The sequence below is a fragment of the Cricetulus griseus genome, chromosome 2, assembly GCF_003668045.3.
Source record: "Cricetulus griseus strain 17A/GY chromosome 2, alternate assembly CriGri-PICRH-1.0, whole genome shotgun sequence".
Lineage (NCBI taxonomy): Eukaryota > Metazoa > Chordata > Mammalia > Rodentia > Cricetidae > Cricetulus > Cricetulus griseus.
The window spans coordinates 312,548,020-312,569,279 of record NC_048595.1 but is presented as its reverse complement, the minus strand read 5'-3'; the positions used below and the strand labels follow the sequence as shown (position 1 = coordinate 312,569,279).

Here is a 21,260-nt window from a genome sequence, read left to right as displayed (position 1 = left end):
CTTGCACACCACCACCATGCACCCTGTCTGCAGTGAGGAAAAGGAGGTAAGCCCCTTTGTCTCATGCTATCACCACATCAGGGTCTGCCTGAGTACACAGGGAACCATGAAATGAAGTCTCTGTGAGGTAAATCGATTTCTTTCTTCAAGTTGTTCATGGTAAGTCCTCTGTCACAGTGACAAAAAAGCTGACTGGTAAATTAGTCCTCAAGATTTTTCTAACAGTTTTCAGAGATTAGCTATCCATACTATTTCTAAGTAAAAGTCATTCAGTTATACTCACTGATTAGATTAGAACAGTACAAAGCATACAAAAGTGTGCCAAAATATGAAAGCCCAGTGCTAAATGAAGGTGATGAACATGTAATTTAGAGGTAAAGGAACAGCACAACAACAAGAGCTATTCACTAAAGAGAAGCATACCCCACAACTTCAACTCTATATATCTTCCTATGCAGATTTGGGCAACTGCTTTGTACTCCAGTCTGACCTCATACTCTCCACAACCCAGCCTCAGCTTCCCACACCTGGCTGCATTTGCAAGTTTTAAAACACATTTTAAAAGAACTCACAGGTCTGAAAAGAAATAAAAAATACTCATATGATAATAAAATGCTGATGATCAAATTACAAAAATACATTAATACCCTTTGATAGGGGCTATCCTAAAGAGGAGAAGTGACAGCTTATTGCGGTTATGATTTGCATTTCCCTCGGGATTATAATGCCATGTTACCAGGACCGTATATATATGGTCTTTTAATCTCATGCCTTTAATCTCAGTGCTCAGAAGGTAGAGGCAGGTGGATCTCTGTGAGTTCGAGGCCAGCCTAGTCTACAGAGCAAGTTCCAGGATAGGCTCCAAAGCAATACAGAGAAACCCTGTCTCAAAAAACCAAACCAAAAAAAAAAAAAAAAAAAAAAAGAAAAAAAAAAGAAAAGAAAAGAAAGAAAAAGAAAACAAAAGAAAGTAAATAAGGAAAGAAGGCAAGAAGAAAAATGCTATGTGTACAAAAGACTCATGGAAGTGGGACCAAGGGAGCTGGGAACCGACCACAAGCTGCTTCATGCCACCTGACCTAGTCTTCACAACCCAAGAGAGCACGTGACCTTCATCCCTCTTTAAGAGATCATGTCCATGGACAAGAAACCATGCCTTAGGGTCAGTACCCCAAAGCTATTGACACAATGCCAAGTGGTTCTTCCTAGAAGTTGGCCATTTGTACATTTTCAAGGAACAACTTCTATTCAGACCCTTTGCCATTTTGTTTTAAACATGGGATGATTTCTTGCTATGGGGGTGTAAGTGTTCCTGTGAATTTTGGAGAGTGACTTCATCCCAGATACTTGATTGGCAAATATTTATTTGCAACATTTTCAATGTTTCATACCCAAGTTGTAGCTGTGTAAATACAAATCAGGGAGGAGGTGCTGGGTCAGCTGCCAGCCAGGTCTACAGGGACCTAAACAGTGTTGTCATTTCTCCTACACTTTGGCAAGGCTCCACATAGGACCTACTGCCAAGTGAGCTCCCATCCCTCTGCAACTCTGAGCCTTCATCCCCCCCCCCCCCTGTGTGTGTGTGTGTGTGTGTGTGTGTGTGTGTGTGTGTTGTGTGTGTGTGTGTGTGTGCTCTGGGATCCCAGGCAGGATGGCAGGACTGGGCCTACCTAGCAGAAGCAACAGTTTCCAGTCTTCTTCCAGAAATGTGAGCAGCCCCTCATTTTCTCTGTTCACCTCTACCATTTCTCCTTGAACTTGCACCATTTCAGCAAGGCTTCAGGCTGAAGGGGTCACAGTAGGCTCTGGGCCTGGAGCTCCTGCATGCTCTAGAACCCTCAGTCTCTGCCTCAGTTCTCCAGCATCTTCCTGGTTATTCTGCACCTTCCACACCCTTTCCTGCTCTGCTAGCTATGCCTGGGCCTGGACGTTACCAGTGGCTCTGTACTCCACGGTGAAGTATGTTTTGGGGGACAGTCACAAAGGTGACCCCTGCCAGGCAGAAAGGACATTTTGTTCAGAAGTGGAAGACAGATGAGTCTAAGAAGACCTTGCTTGTAGTTTTTCTTGGCCAGGGTAAAACCTCTTTCATATAGCTAGGCAATGCACATATCTTGCGCCTAACCACACCTTGTACAGACGGTCTTTGGGACATTTGCTCCTGGAGATGGTCTGGCCAAAGTATGTGAAACCTTCCTGTTGTCTCATCTCTTCCTCTTGCTCTTCTCACAAGCAGCAAAAGGCTGCTTAGTCTCAGTGTTCACCCAGCACCTCAGGAAGCTTCTCAGCCTGCCAAAAATGCTGTCACCTGGGGGGTCATACTGGGAAGGAGACAGGCTGCAGAGAGGGCACAGGGTGAATAGGACATGTTTATTTGTAAGAAAACAGCTCTTGCAGTGGTCATGTTCCTTGTTCTTCTGATGTGGCCACTTTCCCATGGCTGTGTGGAGCCAGCCTGATGGGATAGTGCAGGCCAAAGGGATAGTCAGTACAGATCAAGGACTAGGGTCATGCACTGGGAATAGTGGCTGGGAATCAACCTTAGGGTTCAATGAGATGGTCTCAACACATCACTTGCTCTGTGACTGTAGATGCATCCTTGACTTTCTCTTCTGAAAAGGAAAGGAACTGATAGCTTGTCCTGCAGCTGGCACTGTGGGCTCTAGCATGGCTTGGAATCTCTGCCCCATGCCTCTGCTCCTTCTAAGTGAGGCCCAACTAAGATGTTATTCCTAGTGAGGAACTGAAGAACTTCTGTCTGTGTGCTTCTGGAACACTGAAATGAGTGTTTGAGTGGTTCAATAGCAAAGCAGTGCCTGAATCCAACTAGTCCAGGGATCTGAAAGGATCTAGGACCATAGGGCACCAACCACAGAACAAGTTAGTCTACCTCTAATGGTGTAGACCATGGTTTCAACATTTCTCTACATCATTGAGTTTTCAGTCAAATAGGAAGTTCTGAAATGGCTGTTTCACCACTCACTGTGCACTCAGTAGATTTCAATCTGCAACTGAAGAAATTCAGGCATAAAGGGTCTTTTCCATGGATGACAGCAACAGTCCTTTCAGGGTAATCTTATTCCGTCCTTGGTCTTCAAGGGCTACTAAATGATGAAATTATCCCAGGAGGATGGGCCTCTGAATCTGGGGTGAGGTGTAGGTGTGTGTTTGGGGTGGGATGGGGTACTTCTGGCACTCATGTCCTAGCTAGATATGCCTATACTTACACCTGTAGGGGACTGGCTTGTGGATCACTGTCTGATGGGGCCTAGCTGGCACTCTCTGCTTGGCACTGAACACTCAAGTCAACCCTACTTCCAGATGAGCAGGTTCTTTGTGTCATAGTGGTCAGAAAACAGTAGCCTCTTTTTACCTACCAACCAAGTGAGTTACCATAAAACATTTGCACAAGGAAGCCATATTGTAAAAAAAAGAAAAAGGACCCCAATCCTAGTAAACCTGCCTTAATGTAGTCACTGTGCAAAAACTAGAAATAAAGTGGTGTGTGTGTGTGTGTGTGTGTGTGTGTGTGTGTGTGTGTGTGTAAATGACCCACAAGAGAAGAAAAGCCATTTACAGAATGGGAAAAACTTAGCAAATCATATAGGTGGTAAACAGTTAACAGTTAAGGAGCTCCAACAACTATATAGAAGCCCATATAAGGGACTGGAGAGATGGTTCAGTGGTTAAAAGCAATGGCTGTTCTTTTAGAGGACCTGGGTTCACTTTCCAGGACACACATGGAGGCTCTTAACTATCTATAACTCCAGCTCTGGTGGACCTGACACCCTCACATAGATATACATGCAGGTAAAACATCAATGCATATAAAATGAAAAGAAATAAATCATTAAAAATTAATATAACTCACTAGGAAAACCATAATTAACCCCATTAAAATGTAGGTAGAAGACTTGAAAAGAAATTTCTCCAAAGAATGGTGGCATATGTGGGCTAGCTGAGCAGACACATGCAGTAGCAGGGCAGGTCACACAGGGTGACTAGGCCCTGGGGACCACAGTGTCTTGTGGTGGCATGCCCAGAGTTCACCACACTGCACTGGGTACTTACACATTTGTTCAGGGCACAGACTTTGAATTAAGCATTCTTGCTGTAACTGAAAACTATGCAGGGGGGGGGGGGCTAAGTAATAAAGAACAGAAGTTAATAGAAAACCCAGACAATGCAGAGGACTAGCAAAGCTGAAAGAATTTCCTCGGCACAAACTAATGAAATAGACCAGTCTTGAAGCATTACTCATGGAAAACAAAAGCACAAACATGTAGTATTAGAAAAACAGGCATCGAGAGTGACAGCATGAACTGTGGGATGTGTGGGGATTAACTGTGTGGAATCACTGTATCTGAAAGTTAATAAAGGGCAGATGAAATAGGTGTGTAGAAACAGGAGCTGGCAGGCTTCCCACAGCCTAGGACTTTAAATTTACTATTTTTGAGAAAAGTTCCTACTGTATCTCCGGCAGGCTGCAGACTTGCTCTGTAGCTGAGGGAAGACACTGAAGTTTTGCGACTCCTGCACCCCCCGCCCAAGCACTGTGATAAGAGGTGTATCCTTCTATACCAGGCTTATGTGGTGCTGGAGATCAGTCCCAGAGCTTCATGAATGCTGGACAAATCTCCACCAACTGAGCTGCATGCTCTGAAAAAAAAAGCTTTAAAAAGAATTTTATATTGTTTTGTTTAAAGGTAGGGTCTTTCCTATGTAGCCCAGGATTGCCTGGAACCCCCTTTGTAGATCAGGCTCACCTCAAAGTAAGACACTCCTTTTGTCTCTTCTTTCTGAGCACTGAAATACAGGTATGTGTCACCATGCCTGGTTTATACGGTGCTGGGATTTGAAGCCAGGACTTCACGGAGAAAGTTTGTCTTGAAAACCAACAAAAACCCACAAGCTTCACACTTAATGGTGTCAACTTCAAAAGTTTTCTCTCTGAGCCCGGGACAGAGACAAGCATACATGACATTACCACTATCCATACTCACTGTACAAATGCAGTGAAAGGCAAGGGATGAAAAGGAAGAAACAAGTTACCATCACCACAGGTAGTTCTTTTTCTGTGATCAAACCGACAAAACCATTAGACTTGAGTTTAACAACGACACTGATTAGATATAAAAACAAGCATCTACTAAATCTCTAAACTTTAATGGCAGGGCTGGGGTCACAGGTCAGTAGTACCCTGAATTCCATCCATAGCAACACCTACCTCTAAAAAACAAAACAAAACAAAAAAACTAACCAACCAACCAAACGAACAAAAACCTTCTGCATACCTTCTGTTAGCTAACAGAATTCAGAAATAAAAGGAATTCCTGACACCAGTAATAAACCACAAAGTACCTAAAAAATGACTAACAATGTAAGATGGCAGCACTTGCTTGCAGGAAGTCCCTCAGAAAGGGTGGAATCGATGGAAAAGTACTTTGTTCATGAAGAGGACAATCTGCCACTACAAATCCCTAGTCTCATGATTGTTATTTTCTATCTGTAAATCTACTTGCTTTCATTTCAGTATATCTAAGAGCCAACAGTAAATGATTAAACATTTATAAACAGTCAAGCACAAATGATTAAACCTTTGTCAGACTAGAATATTGGCAAATTCTTGAATGCAAAGTGAAGAATTCTGCAATTGAATGAAAATTGAAAGTTTTATATTTAAAATGAATCTTTTAAAAAACATTATATTTACGTGTGTGTGTGTGTGTGTGTGTGTGTGTGTGTGTGTGTGTGTGTGTGTGTGCATACGTGTGTGCATGGGCCGCAGTGTGAGTGGTGGTCAATGCCTGAGGCAGCCAATGCCCTCCCTCCACTATGTGGATGCCAGGGACTGGATGCATAGGCTGATGAATACTTATACCGAGTTCACTTTCTCCTTTTTATTCGGTTCAGGACTCCAGACCACAAACTTGTGCTCCCCACATTAGGGTGGGCCTTCCCATTCAATCAACTTTTAGATAATCCCTTCCAGACATGCCAAGAGGCATGTCACTTCACTGCTCCTAGAACCTGTCAAGTTAACAAACAGTGGTAATCATCAGGGCATCCATGAGCATTTTTTTTTTTTTTTGTGCAAGTGAAACTTTGAAAACACCCTAAAAATGCAGGATTAGGGCAATGGTTAAACTAAGCATTTTACCGTACTGAAGGGGTAGGTTGATTTCATAAATACCAACCTATGCAAACAATTGTAAAGTTATTAAAGAATTTACAAAATTAGTGCCTATATAAGCTTCTGTTAAATTAACTTCAAATTTATGATTCAAATCCTGTAAGCATGTGTTTATGTGTGTCTATTAATGAATAAAATCAAGAGAAAGAGAGAACTGTAAAAGACAACCTGAAACATTTGCAAGGCTTATTTTAGGGTGGTCAGAGAGTGTGCTGATATGATTTTTACTGCTATCTTCGAAGTTTTCTGTGTTTCAGTGTCCCCACCTTAATGTATTACTTGCACAAGAGCACTCAGGTAGCTCCCGCTGCCTGTGGAATCAAGTCCCACTCCCGTGGCTGGCCAACTCTTACTCAGATGCTTTCTCTCTGCCCCTGAGCAGGCTTGAGTGTGCCTACACCCACAGCCTACCACTTCCTATGCTGCTCTTTTCTCCCCCAGCAGCTTCCTGAGGTGAAGAGCCAGCCCCTCCTCTCAACAGGCAGCCACTGGGAGCAGGTCCTCTTGCATTCACAGCAACTCCATCAGATTCCATGGAAACATTTGGCAATTAGCCAAATATAGCTCATCATCTCTCTCTACCACTGTCTCCTTCGTCTGCTGTTTGAATTTATTATTTAAACTTGTTGTATGTTATTCTTTCCTCCAGCTAGCGTCCAGGCTACTCCGTGTTCTTCATAAAGCAGGGCAACCCTGGGCACCGAAGAGTTCCTTCTGCTGCGTTTTCCAGCATCTGTCAATGTGGTAGGCTATGGAGCAAAGGGGAACTCACGGTGCAGATGAAGAGACTGCTGAGCAGCTGCTCCTCAAATAGGGAGGCAGGCTGGCTCTCCATCTGGGTCAGGTCACCAGACCTGAGGGGTAGGACAGGAGGTACTGTGATAAGGGAAGCAGGGTTGGAGGCATGCAGCATGAGAAGAACTCAATCCAGAGACAGATTAGAGGGACACACCTCTCTCTGACCCACTGGGGCAGAGGTTAAACACTGTCAGAGCACTGTTACATTCTGCTCAACCGCTGTTCCTGTGAGGAAGTCACTGTGTCTCATCTGATGGTTCTTTCCCTGTGTTCCCATGAAATGTGTCCTGTCTGCTTCCTGACTGCCAGGCCAGCCTCATGCTCCAGATGCCCTACCATGAGGGGCTCTATCACCTCTAGAGCTGTATGACAACATAAACCTGTCTTCCCTAATTTGCTTTTCATCAAGGTGTTTTATCTCAGGCAAAGAAGAATTTAAAGCCATGGTTTAAGTGTCTTGTTGTACCAGAATGAAAGAAAAAGAATCAAAGTAATTAGTTGGTAACTAGAGAGTTTTTGCCTCATTTGTAACTCTGGGGTGTGGGTAGCACACAGGTAAATGAGTACTGTGGTTTGAGTGTGCCCCCAAGGGTTGGCATGCTGAAAGCTTGACTCTCAGTAAGGTGATGGTTGGACAGGAAGCAACCATTAAGAGGTGAGGCTTAGTGCCAGGTCATTGGGCCAAGGAGGGGCAATGCTGCCCCCTTCAGGGACTGATGTCCTTGACTGTAAGTAAAGACAAGGTTGGCCCTCTCCTCTCTCCGGCTCCCAGGATCACCACCTGGTCACTCCCTCTCACATACACTCCAAGATGCCAAGATGTGACATAACCAATAGGGATCTCACCAGAGCTTCGTAGATGTCAGTGTCATGCTTAAATCTCCAAAACTATAAGCTGAATATACCTCCTTTATTTACAAATTGCCCAACCTCAGGTGTTTTTCTATAGCAATGGAATGCAATGGAGTTATAGAAAAGTAATTCCGTAGTGATATGCAGAAGGGAATTTGGTGAGGCAGCTGGCCCTCAGTCAAATGGCCTCACTCCCAGAGACAGGGCCAACCCAAACCCTTCAGTCAGCCTCTGTCCTCTGATGCCAATTACCCTGATTTCTCCAAACATAAAACTGGGGCCATGGGATTTGCTAGTGCTGTGTAGCCAAGATCCATGGTGAGGATTAATTAGCATTTTTAAAGTGCTGTGGTTTTGGTTTGGTTTCTGTATTTTCTCAGGAGGAAAGCCAGGTCAAGATGGAGAGTTAGCAGCAAAGGTTTGATGGATGTCATTTGAGATGTGCTGTGTGGAGTGGGTGAGATAGGGCATTCGGCTATGGGGCTGTTCAAGGCATCAAGAAAGCCACACCCGGGAACAAGCAGCAGAGCTCCCCAGAATGGAGGAGTAGGCCAGGAAGCCTCTGAAAATTCAAAAATAGAAAAATAAAATGTGCCTGGGCTCTGTGAAGGAGGGTACAGAGTGACCCATGACAATGGAAGTGTGACAAACTACAGATGACAAACACTGACAGCTTGGCATGCATCCTGCAAGCATAAAGGTGTACTATGAAATAAGATCCCTGATAAAAGAAAGAATTCAATGGAGAAGTCAGGTTCTGAGGGTCTGAGGGTTTGAGGGTTTGTTGGTCTGAGGATCTGAGGGTCTGTGAGTTTGAGGGTCTGAGGGTCTGTGGGCCTGTGGGTCTGAGGCTGACAGCAGAGAAGCCTAGTTACACACTGGTCTCTCTACCCTACACAGTGTCACAGCTTTGCAGACAGCGTGATCTCCATAGAGCCTTGAGTAATTTTCCAAACTTGACCCAACACATCATTTCTGACTATGGACATTCATCACTGGCACTTAAAACTGTAAAAATACATAAAGTAGAAACTGCAGCACCCTCCCCACCCCAACAGCCACAATATAACTGGTGTTCACAACAGAGAGATCTACTTACAGAACAGTGCTGTGACTGTCCTCGATTTATTGGTGACAGAACAGATGACTGGAAGAACTCATCCCAGGCTTTCAAGAAATGAGTCAAACAGCCATTCAACTCCAAGCCCGACACTCCAAAATTCTACACCCAAATGAGCTGATACCACCCATTGAAATAATCCTCTTTTTCTATCTCCATTGTAGCACAAGGCATGAGCAGGGTGTTCAGGGCCAGCTCTACAGTCAGAAGCAATCACCACCCAGAGTCAGATTACATGTGAAGCTAGCAAGGCTGCTGCCACTACGACAGCCATTCTCCCAGCCTCACCTCAACATAGCACACCCCGGTGTGCCAGCATTGAGGTGAGATGATTGTCACTACAGTCAACCTGGTTCCCATCAAACCAGTGAAGAACAGGAAATGAGAGAGGCCTGGAATCAGTATGGTTGGAAATGTGTGAGGGGAGGAGCCTGAGTTCAAGCTCAGTTGTTTAACAGTTATGAAGGACCTAAAACCTCAGTTTCCCCATGTGGGTTAGGAAAAGAGGGGTGGCAGGCTGACCACCCTGGCGCTTCCAGAACGTCACTATTCTATGTGATCATGCACAGCATGTGAGTTGGTGCAGCCTCCCACACTGCCACACTTTCAGCTCTGCGGAAAGATGCAGAGCTGATCTGAGAATGGGTGAGATCATCACCACTCTTCCTAGATTGTCCTAATAGAGGGGAGTGGTGGCAACAGGCTCACTGATCAGCATGCATTCTTTCATACATGCAAGGCACTGAGCAAGTATACAGATGATGTCTGATCTACTTGGAGCATTAGCTCCAGACGGGAAACAGCTAAGCGTGATTAGGAAAGATGTGAGCGTGGTCAGCAAAACATGTGAGCATGACAGGATGCATTGAAGAGAACATAAGCACAGCTGCAGAAACTAAAGCACTGGAGTTTGGAGCTATCAGCACAGCACTTTGAATCTGAACTGTCCTCCACGGGCTCTTATTTAAATTCACATTCCAGCCATGGATTGCTCCTCAATCTGTCCCCCTGTCCCTTCCCTGACGGACACCTGTCTGAAATACATCTTTCCTGTATGTATTTGACATACAGGATGACACAGTGACACAGAAATAGCCAATACAGAAAACTGGCATCGGAGAGTGAAGCTGGGCTGTTGCTATGACAACACCTGATAGATGTTGTAAACATCTTCTCATAGAATAGCGAAGTTTTAGTGAAGTTCTGGAGGCACCAGGGTGGTCAGCCTGCCACCCCTCTTTTCCTAACCCACATGGGGAAGCTGAGGGAGCTTGAATTCAGGCTCCTCCCCTCACACATTTCCAACCATACTGATTCCAGGCCTCTCTCATTTCCTGTTCTTCACTGGTTTGATGGGAACCAGGTTGACTGTAGTTACAATCATCTCACCTCAATGCTGGCACACTGGCTGTGCTATACTGAGGTGAGGCTGGGAGAATGGCTGTCATAGTGACAGCAGCCTTGCTAGCTGATAGACAACAATTTGAGAGAAGGCTTATTTCTGCTCAAAGGTTAAAGATCTGGGTTTGGTCCACAGTTGCTTGCCTCCACGAGATCTCAGGAGCAGGTGGAGAGGAGAGCTCTTTAGATGACGGCAGAAAGCAAGCTGAGAGAGAGAGAGGCTGGAGCCACAGGTTGGTTTATAGCCTCCAAAGGCATCGCCAGGGGAATGTACTTCTGCCAGCCAGGTCATTTTATATTCAAATTATGACACATTTGAACTGGATGAGTCTTGCACCTTAAGTAGTTGTGGCAACTGTGTGAGAGAGTGTCTTAGGGTTTCTATTGCTATGAAGAGACGCCGCAACCATGGCAACTCTTATAAAGGAAAACATTTAATTGGGGCTGGCTTACAGTTTCACAGGTTTAGTTCATTATCATCATGGCAGAATGTGGTGGTGTGCAGGCAGACATGGTGCCAGAGAAGGAACTGAGAGTTCTACATCTTGATCTGCAGGCAGCAGGAGAGACTGGACAGGTACCACCTTGGACATAACAAGCATTTTTAGACCTCAAAGCCTGCCCCACCCCCCCAGTGACACACTTTCTCCAATAAGGCCACACCTACTCCAACAAGGCCACTTGTCCTAATAGTACCACTCCCTGTGGGCCAAGCATTCAAACACATGAGTCTATGGGGGTCATCCCTATTCAAAGTTCCCAGGGAGGAAAGGCAGCCAAGCCCCATTTCCACCATCATCACTAGCAGAAGTAACATCTCATAGTGACACCCAAAGAGAAGAGGCCTTCCACCTGAATTAGTAACAGCACTGCACAGAGCCACTTCACAGAGTGGGCCTTTGGTGGTAGGGATTGTACTAACTTTTGTTAGTGCCCTTCACCAGTAGTTGGGCTCCTGCTTGCATAACTGGTGTGTGTGTGTGTGTGTGTGTGTGTGTGTGTGTGTGTGTGTGTGTGTGTGTGTGTGTTTGATTACATATACATATATCACACAACTGGATTATTCTGGAGTTCTGATGATCACATCTGACATCTGAGGTGAGCTATGGTCTCAGCTTGAGAGGACCATCACCCCATAACAGCCAGGACCAATCAGGCAACTGCAAACTGAGGTCTCTGTAGCGGTTCTTCCATGATCTAAACGGTGTTGAGAAACACAGAGTCCGGCACTAGAGAGCCCTCGGCTCTATGCAAGCTAAATTCAGACCCAGCATCACAGCTGCTTCCCCAACGTTTCAGGCACCTCCGGGATTTCCCTAACTCATTGTGAACAGCGCCATCCCCTTCCCCAAGTCCATACTGCTTACTTTTACTGCCCACTCCCAGGGAAAGACACTGAGTCTAGGTCACTCTACTAGAAAGAAAGGCATGGAGGTATGAGGTGTTAGGATCTGCATGTGGTCTGCCCTCCACGGGCAATGTCCTTGGTCCTGTCCTGAGTGGAGGCCGGGAAAGCAGAAGGAGTTCTCCCTTATGGAAGCCATATGTGATAGTGGCTGAAGTTCCAGCTAGACATTAATCCCTTCTGGTGGACGACTTTGGAATCCCACCTCTAGGTGCTCATGGTGGAAATATGGTTATATCTATTTCCCAACTTCAGCTCACCTCCAAAATAATGAATGGGTATGAATGTTTAGCAGGCAGAGATTAGTAACTTCAGAGGCCACTGGGGATAGACCCCTTCCTCGTGGTTGGCTTTGGAGCACATCTTTTTTACTGCTAACACTAGAAAGGAAAACATTTACAACTGCCTCTCCTCCTTAGGCCTTCTAGTCAAAAGAATGGAACACCTCTGGCCCTGAATGGAGACATAACATTCTGATCTCCTCCAAAGACTAGAACATTATATACTGTGTTGTTTCTTCCCTTGAGCTGAACCTATCAATGAGATGACCAGAGTTTACTCCCCAGGAAAACTGATTCACCTAATAACACACTAAGGAGATGGGAGGAATAATTATACCCTTAATGAGATAATGTACTTACTTGTGCTTCTTCTACAAATCCCCTCCCCTGACGCAGTTGCTTACATATCTTCACTGCTAAGCTTGCCTGCTTTTTGAGTTCTAAACTCAAGAAGTATAGTTTTTCCTTCTGTTTCTGTGCCTTTTTTTGAAAGCCCAGACATATTTTCCTGATCTAAGCATGCCTTCCCTGGCAACCTGCTTTCTCACTCACTCTTCTGCCACACACCTATTTGCCAACATCCACCTAGGAACTTGCCAGCTCTCATGGACCCTAACTCGGAGGACATACTTTCCCTCTTCATTTCTCTCCATCTACCCCATTCAGCAGCTGCCAAACTTTACAGCAGGAACACCCTGTTGTTTTTCTCTCAAAATCTAATGAAGTGGTCCCTGAGCTTCCTTCTGAGTCTGTTTTTAAAATCTTTTATTAATGAGACAATGAGCCTAAGGAGGGAACCCTGGTTTCCCTGGATGTTCCCACTACTCTTAAGAGGGGGTAGGAAGGAGTAACTGCTAACCCCAAGAGCCGGCTTCTGAGGGAGCATGAGGGTCTGTAGAAGGCAGGGCTCTCCAGGGAAACATCTAGTGCCTGTTCACACAGTTTGTGAGGTGAGGAGACATTGGTAAAGGAAGGAGGACAGGGCTCAGAGAGGTGAACTGGGTGTAGCAATAACAGGACTGTGTATCAAATCAAATTAGTCTGTTGCTTATAATGCTTCTAAGGTTTTATTTCTATTCATTAATTTGTGGCCGTGCCTGTGGCAACATTACTGCTTATTAACAGGTGTGCCCTCACAGTGTGCTCCTTAACTTTCCTCTGATAACCAGTCTGAGGGAGGGGGCACTAGAGTTGGGAGCCAACTGTGACTCTGGGGTAACACCAGCTCAAATATCAGCCCTTACTTAATACACTAGATTGGCTGCTTCCTGATTTCTAGAACACCTTCCTAGACTGTCCAGATGCTGTTGTACTCTAAGTTAGTATTTTCTTATAAGTGGGTTTATTTTTTTTCCATGCAAATAACTGCATAGAAAAGAAAGCAGATTCATGCCTTCATGGTAAAAGGCAATAGACCTCAAAGACAGCTTTTTTCTTTTTCTTTTCTCTGATTTTGCCTCACAGCAGATTGAAGTGACTCAGACACAGCAGGAAAGGCCTGCAGGTTGCTCTGTGTGAGGAGTCAGGCACTATGCTCTCTGCAGGCACAGACAACAGAGAACACCTCACTTGTGTGAACCAAGTTGGTAAGGAAGGCCAATATAAAGTGAGTTTCTTTATAGGAGACACAAAGGACAGCAGAGGCCAAAAAGTGTTTCTGAATTAATGACCACAATGATGAAACTTAGCACAGCCACCAAATAACACACCGGAAACATCCTTGCAACTAAGCGGTAGAGTCCCTTGTCCTGACTTCCACAGGCATGATATCGGCAGTAGAAAGGGGCCTCAGGGTTCCTGTGGGCTCCTGCTACATACAGTCAGCAAATGGCAGAGCCAGAATTTACTAACTTCACAAAATACTGAAGCCACCATGAGATTACCAGAATAAGTGTCAGGAAAGAACATTTACACTAACAGCAACTCTGGTAAGCAGAGAGCGATAGGCTAAAGTGCTAGGATCTACTAAAACACAACAAAACATTTAACATAACAGCAATGGCTGGGTACTCACATGGTGAACTGTCAAAAAAGTCCTGATCAATGTTATGCAGCAGCTCCACTCTGGGGGATGGGGTTCCTTCACTGGAAAAGGAATTTTAGGAAAAGTTAATTTTCTTCTCAAATGGATATGCATTATTTTATGACTTCTTTTCCTGATGGCTATAGAAAATAACAAATCTGCCAGCTAACAATCTTATCATAATTCAGATGTATCCAAAAGGTGTAGCTGGTGAATCTTCATAGGGTTATTTGTCTATATCACAATAATTACTGAAAGCTCCTCTAAAAATGCCAGTGTCAGGCATATGATGACACCATGACTGTATTTCAATGTAACCATTCTTTGGGGAAGAAATGTAAGACTCAAGTCATCACACTTGATGTCACAAGTCACACTGACTGTGTAGAAGGAAATGAATAACATCCTCCAAAATGATGGCACCGAAATTGCAGATGCAGCAGTGTCCTCAATATTAGCTATGTCACAATCTCTAAATCTTTCTCATAGTGAAAGGGACCACAGATTTATTTTTTAACTAATTGAGTCAGGGTTTCCTTGTGGCCCAGGCTGACTTGGAACTTGCTATATAGAAAAGGCTGGCCTTGAACTCCTGATCTTCCTGCAGAAGTTCTGGGGTTATATGCTTGTACCACCATCACAGATTTAATAGAAATATAGGTTAAATATATGCCTTTAAAACATTTTTTGAAAGAACATGTAACTACAGCCAGAACCTATAATGACCAAAGAAAAAACTGATGTCACTTAGTCCAATCCGTTTCTGTTTCAGTAGAGAAATTATGTCCTAAGTTATTGGAAGAATATTGGGTTATGTGGCTTTGAAAGTTAGGTTCTTTAAACACCCTGAAGAACCCTGTTCATCTTGACCTCATGGAAACTGGTCATTGTAAACCACTGGAAGAGTGCAGAGTATACTTGCTAATCCAGTACCTCTGCCATGTATTGCCAGTGCAAAATACTGTTGACATCACAGGACTTATACACATATGAGTAAACGATAAAGCTCTTGATATAACTAAGAATACATGATTTTCATAAGGCCCAATGTCCACACCCAAACTAGCAGTTAGTTGTCTATAATAGTGATTTTGGATTTCAAAGACAGCAAAATTTCAAACAGTGCCATCTGTCAATTTGTAACTTGGTGTGTTCCATGTGAGAAATTGTTAAAATATAATCAGTGAATTCAAAACCAAATCAAAAGATCTTCAACTATCATCACCATTATTTCCTAAAGTAAGGCTAATTTTACACACATAAACACACACACACACACACACACAGAGAGAGAGAGGGGGGGGAGAGACAGAGACAGAGAGAGGGAGAGAGAGAGAGAGAGAGAGGTACCTTGCAGGGGGACACAACCTGGGTATATTTAACGTGATATTTTACAAGAGTTCATTGTTCTTCTTTACTCCCATAAAACACCCACACTAGAGAGCTGAAGGCAAATAACTCAGAGACAGCCGCAGTCTCCAGGGATAATACTTGTGTAGGATGTCCCACAGTTCTCAGTCCTGAGGGGCAACAGTGCAGGATGGGTTGATATTGACAGCAAGGCATATCTCCTAGGACCCTACTCTTCCCATTTTCTCCTGAAAACACTTAACTGTCTACCTATAGATTCTGGAGACTGACAGCTAGTTCCAAACTGGGTTTGGTAGCAGAGGCTCTGAATGCAAGGAAAGGAAGATGTACAAAGAGAATGTAACTATAAGAAAATGTGAACTGAAGAGAGGCTCAGCAGTTAAGATCAGGCACTGCTCCTCCAGAGGAACAGAGTTCAATTCCCAGCAACTGTGTTAGATGTCTGTAACTCTAGCTCTAAGTCAGAGCTTCGGCAGGTGCCTATACTCATGTATCCATACTTATATAATTAGCATAATAATAATGAATAATAAGTGTATCTTTCAAAACAAAAAGGAAACTGTGAACAGCAAGATGATGATGGTTTCTTGGGCATAAAAACAGCAAATAGAGTTAAGCTCCTCAATAACAGTAGTAAGGAAGGAAGTTGGGAGGGGAATATCAGAATGAAAGCAGTAAGTCTGCACTGTTTAGGAAGAGAACAAAGCTATTTGCTAAATTTAGATATAACTAAGTGAAATTTATGTATTATATTTTTAAGGAAAAAATTAAAAATAAATATTTTTCCCTGGACTACAGAAAATGTGAATAATTCATTCAATTCAAAAGAAGGTAAGAATGAAGGAGGGAACCCTGTAAACTTCAGCATCTCCATTTCTATTGTAATGTAACCATTCATCTTTAAAACTAGAGCTGTCCAGAGTGTCCCAAAATATTAGGCATAAGTAAATATACTTTTGTAATAATTCTGGAATTCAATGTGCATTATTATTTCTCCTCATTATTTCATTATTCATAAGAGCCACAAATATCTCAGAATAAGTAAACTTAGTAAGATGGTGTGACTTTCTGGACACCCTTGTTGACTATTGTTTGGAAAGTCTTCACAGACAGCCATCTCATGATGCCAATAGGAGCTCCAAGTCCCCAACTGTCATAGTGTGTTATGATTCTACTTTAAAATATGCTAATCAAGATACTTTAGTGAGGATGTGGTTAAAAGACATGCCAAGAAAATACAATATGTGACAAATGGTTAAAGCAATGACAAACACACTAAGAGACTCCAGATTATTAAGAAAATAAAATTGACATTTAGGAAAATTGAATAATATATAAATCTTGGGTTGCTTTGTCTTAAAAACACGTAAAATCTCAAGATAAGCTCATATACTAATCCACATGGGCTAACCATTTGGAAAGAGATGGATTTTAGAAATCTACAGATGATTATTTAAAAATTTTTAGAAACATTTCAATAACTGTCTAGAAAAGTATGTCCAAGACCCTGGCACCCTAGCTTCTTAATGAGAATGCTGCCAGTCAGGGTCTGATACCTGTTAAATGATAATGGTTTTGCCAATAAACAAGAATATGCTCTTCCATGGTGAGGAAATGAGACTGCCACAGCAGTCCAAAGACATGGAAAAGTGAAGCTTTAAAAGATGCACACAGGGCTGGGGATACAGCTTGTTGATCGAGCAATTACCCGGGATATACTAGGCCCTGGGCTCTGTCCCTGGCATCACACAAAAGCAATGTTGCCGTGTACAAGAAGGGAAGACGGTAATTGTGGGGATATGGAAAAAGTATACAGCAAACTGTTCGCTGGGATGAGCAATAAGTACAGTGGAACCGCAGAGGACTTTCATTTTCTAGCATGCTTTTAAACCATTAGCAAATATAAGCATTATCAAGAACAAGCTACTGAGCACTTGGGGAAGAGAACTGTGAGTCTGAGGTCATCCTGGGCTATAAAACAAACAACAGCAGCAGCAACAACAAATGTATTGTCTGTGAAAACATCCAGGATGGCACAAACACAACACTTAAAACAATAACAAGGTTAAAGCTCAGGTGCTTACATAGTCTAAGAGGTTAAAGACAACTATTCATCGCAACAAATACAATATATCTGTAGTATTAGAATCTGTTAGTAAATATTTGGAATTTAATTGTATTCTACTGATTTATAATCTATTGCAATAACTGATCATGAGTCTTGGGATTTCCCTGCAGGACTTTGAACAAGATTGTCTTTATCTATAGTTGGAAATAGCAATGGCTTTAGGGTCACACATTCTCAAGTTCCATTGCTGAATTCACTTCTTTTGCTTTCAATGAACAGTTCAGGGTCTCAGTGCTTAGGATGAGGGATGGGAGTTAAGAGGAGCAAGAGGGAAAAAAGGAAATTCCAAGGGAGGAGGAAAGAAAACAAAAGGGAGGGGGAAAGGTGGGGAGGGGGGCATGTAGTTTATAGTCACAAAGTAATTTATCATCATTTATACTTATCATCCACAATTAATAGTTACAAAATAAGTTATCATCACCATACATTAATAATTATTTCTCTTTTTAAATAGCAACAGTTCAGGAAGGTGCAGCTGGGTGTAGTAGAATGTACTTATAATCCCAGTAACTTGGAGGCTGTAAGTAGCATGAAGGCTGAGGCTGAAAGACCATGAGTTTTAGGCTAGCCTGAGCTGCATGGCAAGACCTCAGTTCAAAAAACTAAAACCCAAACCAAAATCCATCCAATTCATTTCAGTAGAGACTAGAGGATAAGCACGTTTGTGTTTCTAGAACACCGGCATGAATCTGGGGATGGGGACCTGGGAGGGAGGATGGTGAACTCAGAAGTGTCAGAAACTTCTGCAAGCCTTATAGTTTTGCCTGGGAAATGATGAAAGAGAGAATATTTGTAAAAGGAAATAACCAATGACCCAGGACCATACTCTGAAAGGCAAATATAATAAAATATAAACTGGGCCATGACTTCTGTATTCCCTTTATAAAGTACAGTCAGACAGCTGTAACTTTAACTTCTAAGACATGCAATGTTCTCTCAAATACAAAGAGAGCATCTTCCATTTTAGAGAAAAACACCAGTGTTAACACAGCCCACTTGTTATGAACTACATATTTAAAAAGATGAGATGTGGTCTGCTACCTGAATTTTCCCTATTTGGGGGCATTTGAACAAGTACTGAAAGTTTAGCTGCTTAAGTTAACATTGTCTTCAAGAGGCAATGGATTCCATTTGGGAGATTCGATCTCTCAATCACAACTGCTGATGTTTGTGGAAATATTTTTTTTCATAATCATACACCTGTTCTTAGGTAAATCAAAGCAAATTGCTTTTCTAGCAGCAGAGCTGGAGAAACTGTGCTGTGCTCACCCCCTGCTGGGCTTGTAAGTATGGCTGCAGCAATAAGTAACAAAGAGCTATGCAAAGAAAAAGGATATAATCAATTTGCTCACCTCTAACCACTTAACAACAGAGGAGTGCCTCTCAACAGTGCAGGGGATGTGTTTCATCCATGCCATTAACCATACTCAGGCTAGTTTGGGCTTTTGATTGTTTTGGCAAGGCTGGACTGAATAATAGCAACTAGCACTGATGCAGAATTTAAAATACTTGCCATGGGGGAGATTGCTCAGCAGTAAAGACTGCTTGCCTGTCTTGCAGAGGACTCAAGTTTGGTTTCTAGCACCCACATTGGGTTAACTCTCAAACACATGTAACTCCAGCTCCAGGGTATCCAGTGCCCTCTTCTGGCCTTCACATACACATATAAATACACACACACACACACACACACACACACACACACACACACACACACACACACACACACACAAATAATAATAATAATAATAATAATAATAATAATAATAATAATAACAGTAATAAATCTTTAAAATACTTGACATATATTAATCTCATTTAATTCTCAACAACACAGATCCAACCTTGGCTAGGGTGCTTGGTTAAGTTGCTAACATGCCCCTGGTTGAGCAGATTAGGAACTGAGTTTGAAAGTCAGGCTGATGGATTTTCTAATCTCCATTCCTAACCAATATACTACACTGTCTCCTCAGTCAGTTTTTATACATATGGCCTCAGCATCTCTTTGGATGTGTTATAACATACATTTAACTTATTTTTATGACTCCATAAACAAATACCTTTATGCAGGCTAACTTTATGTCAACTTGACACAAGCTATAGTCATTTGGGAAGAGGGAACCTCAACTGGGAAAATGCCCCTCCAGATTGTCTATGGAAAGCCTGAGGCATCTTCTTGATTAATGATTGATGTGAGATGGCCCAGATCACTGTGGGTGGAGCTATCCATAGGCTGGTGGTCCAGGTTCTATATGAAAGCAGGTTGAGAGCAAGCCATAGAAAACAAGCCAGTAAGCAGCCACTCCCCCCCCATGGCCTCTGCATCAGCTCCTGCCTCTAGGTTCCTACATTGAGTTCCTACCCTAATCCCTTTCATTAATGGAGTATGATTGTGGGAGTGGAAGATGAATAAACCTTTTTGTCCCCAAGTTGCTTTTGGTTATGGTGTTTTACCACAGCAATAGAAACCCTGAGACAATCTCTTACTCAAATCCTTCTATTAACAAACATGTCAATCATGTTCTCCATTCTTTGCCCAAAATGGTATGTTGTTGTCATTGGTGACATTTCAATACTTCATTAAAATTAACTTTTAAATTTCACATTTTCTATTTAGTTTTATTTGACATACAGATGAAGAGACACTGACCAGTGTCTACTTGTCAATACTTTCTGGGACTCTACAGTTTCAGATGTTGAGGTTGTATCAGTGTTGATTTACGGTTCCCAGCTTTTGACTTCCAATGTGCTCCATGTTGAAGGCTGAGGCATAAACCCCTTCCCAAAGATAAATCAGACATGATTACATTACTTCCTCTTTTATCACTAGCTGCTAACCATCTGTCACAAAAGACACATCCTAGAAGACATTGTCACATTTTTAGAAAAGGAAATAGCAATGGTAAGAGTTTCTGAGGAGAAATTTTGAAGGAAACAAACAAGAAAAACCCAAACCAGTTGCTGCTAAAAACATCAAGAGACCTGCCAGGGTAATTTCTATCCATGTATGAACATGGTCATCTTCCTGTAGCTCCTCTTTCAGAAGATGAGCTCTTCCTGCATCCAGGCCCTGTGCTGTGTTTGCACATACATTCTTCCTTAAGTCTCCCTTAAGTGCTAACAAAGTAGGTACCACTGTGCTTGCACAGTGTTTTAACTAATTAGTTTTTGCAGGGTTGTGACTTGAACCCAGATCCCTTCTTGTAACATGCCAGACACTTGCTGTACCATTGAGTTTCATTTCCAGCTTGTGTCATAGTTAACACACGATGAAATTAACGCCTGAAGATATCAGTAAGCACATGAATAATAACCACAGGAGATGGGATTTGAACCAGAGCTGACCACAAAGTACACATTTGAAACCATTACACTGGGAAACCACTAGCAGGATTTACTGTATTCACTGAGTGTGGGTGAGTATTGGCTCTATGCAAAATCCATGCTCCTTCAAAAGCCCTGTAACATGCAAACGTTACCATGAGAAAAGAGGTTAGACATGGGAATTATAAAATTTAGACAAAATTTGGTAAGGATGTAAGTTGAATTTATTTGCTGGAGGATAGAGAACTATTTTTTGCATTGGTATTTTTATTAAGGAGATGATTAAGTTTTTAAAAGTAGACTACTCAAGAAAAAAGTAATCACCAAAAATCATACTCTTAATGCAATCTTTTCCTATTGATTA

General features: G+C 42.7%; 1 protein-coding gene and 1 pseudogene across 1 annotated transcript in view; both read right to left on the bottom strand.

Annotated features, from left to right (window-relative positions):
* The window catches only part of Arsb (arylsulfatase B), a 149,282-nt gene that overhangs the window by 40,504 nt on the left and 87,518 nt on the right, over positions 1–21,260 (bottom strand). Inside the window, exon 6 of the mRNA XM_027401718.2 lies at positions 14,065–14,135. Coding sequence (XP_027257519.1) covers positions 14,065–14,135 — 71 coding nt within the window. The remainder of the gene's footprint in view (positions 1–14,064; positions 14,136–21,260) is intronic.
* LOC113834211 lies at positions 16,969–17,091 on the bottom strand (annotated as a pseudogene).